The 7,824-nt window shown below is 28.5% G+C and overlaps 1 protein-coding gene across 1 annotated transcript in view; it reads left to right on the forward strand.

Annotated features, from left to right (window-relative positions):
- LOC126735389 (lysophospholipid acyltransferase 7) overlaps window positions 1-6,990 on the forward strand; it is a 31,267-nt gene extending 24,277 nt beyond the window's left edge. The window contains exons 6-8 of the mRNA XM_050439358.1: window positions 3,963-4,118; window positions 6,136-6,295; window positions 6,626-6,990. Coding sequence (XP_050295315.1) covers window positions 3,963-4,118; window positions 6,136-6,295; window positions 6,626-6,832 — 523 coding nt within the window. The 3' untranslated portion in view covers window positions 6,833-6,990. The remainder of the gene's footprint in view (window positions 1-3,962; window positions 4,119-6,135; window positions 6,296-6,625) is intronic.
- The last annotated feature ends 834 nt before the right edge of the window (window positions 6,991-7,824 follow it).

Genomic DNA, 7,824 nt, shown 5'->3' on the forward strand with positions numbered 1-7,824 from the left:
GTTAATAATATACACTTATTATTTCATAGAAGTTAAACGTGTAGGTATGATATATTGTATACTATTTAAAGACATTTACGAAATGTGTTTAATAAAATGAACTTCTAAACAAATTTACTTACCATCAATAAAATGTTGAATTTTTAATTATAGAAAACCGGTGTAAAACCTTTATTTTAATCGTTCAATATTTGTTGATATAAAATTTATAATAAAGATACCTATTTAAACTTAAATTGTGGTATATTATACTGGGTGTCCAGGAACTCTACCAACAAAATTTACAGGGTGATTCTCCAACAAAAAATAAGATTTTTTTTTTATATGAATGTATGTTTTAAACGTCTTACTTTCGGATCTACAGGGTGTTAAAACTTAAAAAAAAATAAAATAACTTAACTATCAATGTAGATATTTTTTAAGTTTGCAGTTGTGTTTCATGCATCAGGGGGCATTTTTTGACGTACAAGAAAAAAAAATTTTTACCAAAAGTGTTCATAAGGAGTTTATCGTAAAAGTACACCACTGCATTTTTCCAACATAACTTAAACTGTGGTATATTATACTGGGTGTCCAGGAACTCTACCAACAAAATTTACAGGGTGATTCTCCAACAAAAAATAAGATTTTTTTTTTATATGAATGTATGTTTTAAACGTCTTACTTTCGGATCTACAGGGTGTTAAAACTTAAAAAAAAATAAAATAACTTAACTATCAATGTAGATATTTTTTAAGTTTGCAGTTGTGTTTCATGCATCAGGGGGCATTTTTTGACGTACAAGAAAAAAAAATTTTTACCAAAAGTGTTCATAAGGAGTTTATCGTAAAAGTACACCACTGCATTTTTCCAACATAAATCTTATTTTTTAAATCCCTGTTTAGTTTTGAGCAAATTTGTATTATTGAGTTTTCTTTTTTTATTTGAGGCATTGTTTTTTGCGTAAATAAATAAAAACCTTTTTTGGGAATGCTCATTTCAATAAATAAGCTTAATGAGGCGTTTCATATACGTTCATGCATTTTCTACTTTTTGCTAGATTTCTCTGCGTATAATATTCCATTATTACATTATTAGATATATACGTCTATGAAAAATATATCGTATCCTACACAGTGGAATGTATGTGATATCGGAGTCATTTTATCAAATATTCTAGGTGCAGTAATCGAGTTTAAAAACTAGATATATAAGTCCTGTGTCAACTTTTTTAACTGCCGAAATTTTCTATATTTTGTAAACAGAATTGTTTATGATATACGTATATTCTACAGTTTAATAAATATAATTTGACCATATACGGTTGTTAATTACACCAAAACCAAAAATTAATAAATCGTTGAATAAATATATATCTAAAGATATATATGATGTGTTGCTTAGGTTCATATTTTAGACCGCATTTGGAATTTAGCAGTGTGATATTGACTTACTGAAAAGAGTTCAGCAAAAGTTCCTTAAGCTGCTGACTTTTAAAATGGCGATCAATGTGTCTGGAATTGGTTTAAGCAAAAATGCAAGTTTTTCGGTTTGGACCTGACTTCTAAGTCCCTGGCTTCCAGAAGACATTGTAGTTAACTATTATTTTTGCCTAAATTTATTTAAAGCCTAAATTTTAAATTAAAAAGGGAGAAAACCCTTTTTTAAGAATTTGCATAGGAATTTGCCTTGGACCTCTTCGTTACGCCACTGTTTAAGCTAAATAAGATAAAGTTTTTGCAAAAAATATGTAAGATTTTTCCAAATCGTTTGACTGCTTGAATCAAGGAATATTGTTGCGGAAACTTAGTGTCCTACTAAAAAGGGCTCTTTTACTTTAAATCGGGATGTAACAAGGGAACTGTATATTACCTTTATTAAATCATATTTATGATATTGTATTTTATTAGGGGAAGTTTCTCATTTAGTATATCTTCACCCTGCAGAAGTTCTAGGGGTTCCTTCTAGAACCGACACCACATCAATATTCAAACCTAAAAAATCTAACATGAAATTAAGTGGTAACAATGGTTATGAGCTTGCCTCTGAAAATTCAAAAATTATGAAACTAGTAAACTTTGTGATAGGCATAAGCGCCCGCCTTTTTTACGTAATCTTATGAGACACATGTTTAACGTCTTTAGACACAGCCGAGGTTGGATGGAACATTTCATAAATAAATACATAATCATTTATTTAGTCACTGTCTGGCTTAAAACTTATTTAGGCAAAATCTTAATAATAATAATAATAGTAAGACTAGTTCAAATTTTGTAGGCATATATTGAGACTCTTACAGAGAGCTTTAAAGTTCTTGCATATTTATTCTATTCAGGTAGAGAGTTCTATGAGCAAATTCAATTATAAAACTTTGATGTCTGCAATGTAGTTGTTTTTACCATGGAAATATTAAAATGTTGGTTTGATCTTAAATTGGGTTCATGCAGATTTTTCCGAGGATTTCAAATAGGTCGGTTACTTTAATTTAACAAAATATCCATAATTGTATTCTGTTGTATTTGTAGCCAGTTAATCTTCCTTTATGCATAAAATGAATAATGAACATTAATAAGAAAAATAAGAACAAATAATACTACTATAAACTAACCTTTTAGCACACTGAGAAAAATGTAGACACACGATAGAAAATTCTATTTTTCTTCCCAAAATTTATATACATGAAATCAACATGATTACTGAATGTTAATTATTAATCTGCTGGAAACAAAATCAGTATTATCTTCATTTTTCACTAGTCTTATCTTAAAAGCACAAAAGCTTCGATATTAAACCTTAGAGCCGATCACCATACATTTCATACCACTCGTACAATAATTGAAGTTCTTTATTTAAGATCAGGGTAATTTGTCCAAAATCTTTACCAAAAACAGATAATAAAGTGTCATCCGCAAATAAATTCACAAATGAGTTGGTTAAACAATTTTGTATATCATTAACATAAATGACAAACAACAAAGATTAAGGAATTCATATAAGATATCTTTATTTTCACAATAATCTTTTTAAGTTTATGGAAGTTTTTACGACACTTCGTGTCGTGTCGATATATTAATTAAATATAAAAGTGGAAACCTTATGACCTAACTTATAACGTAACCCTATGATCTATCCTAACCCTATGACTAACCAGATACACTTTGATGCTAAGTGTTTCATCGTGAGTACTTTGGTTTTTTAAGTCATATTACTTTTTCTTAAGTATATTTTAGTATAGTTCGAATGTGCATTTTCCTGGTGTTTTAGATTATATTGTGTCATAAATTTCTTGTAGGCTTAAGCCATAAAAGTGATTTATATTTTCTTCCAGACTATTAGAATATGTCCCAAAGTCTATACCTGCCAAATCTGCTTCCATATTTCGGCTACACACTATTGTTTTCAATGTAGACCACATCCTCTTTCCACTACCCCTGCATTGATCAATGTTTTTGTTAAAGTAATTGACTTTTTCATTCCTTAAAACAGAATTTACATTATTTCTTTGCTTTTTATCATCATTCCAGTCATCGTCTGTTCTTGCAATCTTAAAGCTCTTGCATGTCTTTTTTTTTGCTTTTTAATTTTTATTTAATAAAGTAGTGAATACCGATTGAACCAAAATTTTGACAGATAAGCCAAAGTTTTAAAATTTATAAGTTTAATTAAACTTGTGTCTTTAGTTTTATTTTGACTAAAATGAAACTATAGATATATTATACATATAAATAGCTGATAATAAGCAATAAGGCACATTTTATTTATTTTATTTTACACATTTATACCGTTTTAGAACTTTTGATATGATTAATTGATTAGGGCTGAGAAATTAATAAGAATTTTACGGCATACATAGCAGATTGCGTGTTAAAAGTGATAAGTGATCTCCAAAAAATTATAAACTATTATCTTCTCTGTAGTCTTGATATGTTGTTAAGTATTAATTTAAAAAATATCGATTTATATTATTCTTTTATTTTTTTCAGCAAGGCAGAGTCTGATTTAAAGATAACACAATATGATTATGAGACAGTCCACAGTATAAATTTCTATGGCACTGAGCTCGAGCCAACTCTTAGACAGGGCATGAAAAATTGGAACATGACAGTGCAATATTGGTTAGCCACATGTATCTATAAAAGGTAAACAGTTTTAATTTTTGATAAATATATTTCTATTTTCACGTTTACTAAAACGTGCAACGACTTGCAGCAAATTTATTGCATCTTGATATAATTGATATTTTTGTCGATCGAAATTGACACTAGCTATTTACAGTATTAGCAAAAAGTAAAGCAACTTTAAAAAAAATATTTTTCTTTCTTCTCACTGCCTTATATTAACCTTAAATTATTATAAAATATAGATGAGCACTGTACCTTCTCAGAAATGCATACAATGCTATTAAAATCTAGAAATATTTATATACAGCGTGTTCAAGATAAGGATCCTAAGCATAGGAATCTCAGTACCTATTGAAGTTACAGCCTAGGTTAAATTAGAAAATAGTTGCATACTTTGAAGCGTATTTAAATGGTATACCCCCATATAAAAGTATATATGGTGGAATACTTAATCCTGCCACAGCTAGATTACTGTAACTTGGCTTACTACATCTGCCTTACAGAAGAGTTTGAAACTAAAATACAATTGGCTCAAAATATATGTATGCGTTTTGCTTATGGAGGTCGCAAGTTTAACCCACCACTCCATTATACCGTCATTTATCAATTATCACATTTCAATTATCAATCAATTAACCACATTTCTAAGGTATGTAAAGTGACCCTAGCAGTTAAGTATTCTGTAAGAGAAGATGGAGAGTTGTGTTTTACAATTCGATATACAAACATAGCAAAGTGGAGGTCAATAAGAAAATTGTATTTTAAATGTTTATTATTGACATACATTATGTCACTTTACATACCTTAGAAATGTGGATAATTTTGATATTCCCTTTCATCGCACAACAAAATTTGGAAACTGCTTTGCCTACCGTGCGATGGAATTTCTCAATACAAATTATTGAGAAATTCCATCGCATACTGGTGGCTGGCTCTGGTCATTATTCTTTTAAAAATCAATACACCAAGTTTTTACTTAACTTAATTTTTTTTCTCATCTCAATGCTGTACGTTTGGGTTGTGTTAGTAGGCTTAAGTTGACTGTATATTTATTTTTATTTAACTGTTTGCTTCTTATTATTGTTTTTTTTTAACAGTACCGTAATGTATGGTGTTATGGAAGATCGTTTTATGCGAATAACACCTTTTGTTGATTATGACTTTGACTTGAACTAGACAGAATAAAACATATTGCGATTATTAATGCCCTTCCAATTAATTCAATAAATAAATAATTTTTTGAACTTTACAATAAATATAAAATATTGTCTTATATCATAGTACAGAAAAAACCAGATACGCACAATTTAAAATTTCCTAAAATTGGCCCCACCTTTTTAAAAATCAAAATGTTTCCATTTCGTTTTAGACTTCCAACACTTTATAATCATTTGATTAATACTAAGGGCAAAAAAGATAATTTAACTAAATTGGGAGTTTATTCATTGAGCTTCGGCGAAGATTGCAACGCGGGTTATGTGGGGCAATCTGGGCGTCAAATTCACTAGGTTATTAAAACACTTAAGCCTGTATAAAAAGCATAAAGACTCTAACATCACGGAAACGAAATCAACTTTTTCTAACCATCTACTATCTGTAGGTCCATTGCTCAACTGTGTGAACGACATTTTTAATTTTGAACTTCACTTCATTTTTAACAATTTGACCATGCCTTCACATTCTCCTCAAAACCATTGCAGTACACCATTATATTCAATATGTTTGAGACCTGTGACTTGATTATGACTATTTAAGAAATAATATTATAAATTAATTAATTGTTTAAAAGTACAATTAGCCTTGACTATTTTCAATGTTTTTGATAAGTAATTTAGTATTTTATTCTTTGGTAGTAGGAAAGTTTTTTAAAGAGAGTAATTTTGTATTCGTATGTAAAATCACGTTTTTGTGAAATGACAAAATTCTCATTCATAAGGAAAAATTCAATTTACACACTTGTTAAATAAATACTATCATTAAGCCGTAAAAAAGTTAATTTTTAAGTAGGTAACAATTTTTCATTTGTTGTCCATAGATTTCCCAACAAACAATATAGAACATTCGCAACAATGTTTGTATCAGGTGTATGGCATGGAGTCCATTCTGGGTATTACATTTCAGTTGGTATGATTCCATTTGGACTAATCGTGGAAGATATTTGGGTAGAAATCTTACTAAGTGATGAATTTTATGTGGTAAGTTTATATTGTGTATTTTTTTAATATTAAAAATGTTATAATTGAAAATACACACATCAACATGGGCTAGGGTGTAAAGGTTTTAAAAGACAATTTAATCATACATGAAATTAGATAAAAATTGAAAAAAAAATTATAAATATATGTCGGTAATCTAGAAAAAAATAAAGTCATAATTAAAAAACAAAAAAATAGTCAAAGAATATTTAGAAATTTCGGAATAAATATCTTTATGAAAAAACTAAATAAATGGGTTTAAAATTCTAACTTGATTTTTAAGATAGGATATTGAAAAAAAGTATAATTATAGAATTTAATATTTTTTAGCCACAAAAACTGGGTTACATTATTATGCTATTCCTGAAAATGCAGTTCTTCTCATACGCCGCCTTAGCATTTAGCCTGAAAGATGTAACAAAAATTATTCATTACTATAACCTAGTTTACCACTGGATGATATTTTTTACCATTTTTATGTTTCGGTTTGGAAGGTATTTGGTAGAAAGAAAACGAAAATATTTAAGGAACAAATAGAAGATACTCAAACAAAATGTAGTAAAAAAACAGGTAAAATATGAACAAAATTTTATAGCATTGTAGTATATTTTTTATTTGTAACTCATTTATGTTAATGTATGTTGATTTGTTTAATAAAATTTATTTTGCCTGATTCATTAGGTAATGAAGGTTAAGCCATTAGTTTACTTGTCCACTTTCATATTGAATTCCAGCATTTAATTTTAAGTTGGAAACCTATTATTATATATTGTGGGGATATATATCCTAAACACACTCCAGGAATACAGTTTTATATCAGGAACAAACACTTTTTATTGATAAAGGTAAAACTTCCACCTAATTTGCGTTGACTGTCGTTTAATTGTTTCCCAGCTAAGCAACAAAAAGGATTTAAATGTTACGAAACGCGATCCCTTTTAAAGACCCATGGAACAATGTGGAAATTCTTAGAAGGATTTGAAGGAAAGTTAAAGCAATTAATTATACAATATCCAAACAATTTATACTACCAGTATTTACCATAAAATTACTAAATAACTTAAATCGGGGGCCAAATGGAGCCCTCAAGCAAGATGAACTACTAAAAACTAAAGTGGTGGAAATAATAAACTAAACGTAAGTAGAATCCTAAATACTAATCAACTTAAACTGCAAATTAAATACAAAACAGTACAAATCTATGAGAATAATTAACGTATTTACATTTTCATAACAATATTAACTTGTTTATTTATTTGAGACACAAACAGATAAATCCGCTACACTATCCATTATTTAACAATCCCAGTACTGTATTTTACATGCAAAGGATACCTCTTCAATATATCCTTCAAGACATTTTGAGAATGAAAAAAAATCTTTATTGTGTTCGGTACTGTAAACATTTTTCTAAAATATACTATAGATAAATTTACTCTTTAATCCTTTACTACCATGGCCAAAAATAGTAACATGTATATGTAGAAAAGTTTATAAAGAATCGGCTGCTCAATATGCGCACAAACCCA

This window comes from Anthonomus grandis, chromosome 4 (genome assembly GCF_022605725.1).
Source record: "Anthonomus grandis grandis chromosome 4, icAntGran1.3, whole genome shotgun sequence".
Lineage (NCBI taxonomy): Eukaryota > Metazoa > Arthropoda > Insecta > Coleoptera > Curculionidae > Anthonomus > Anthonomus grandis.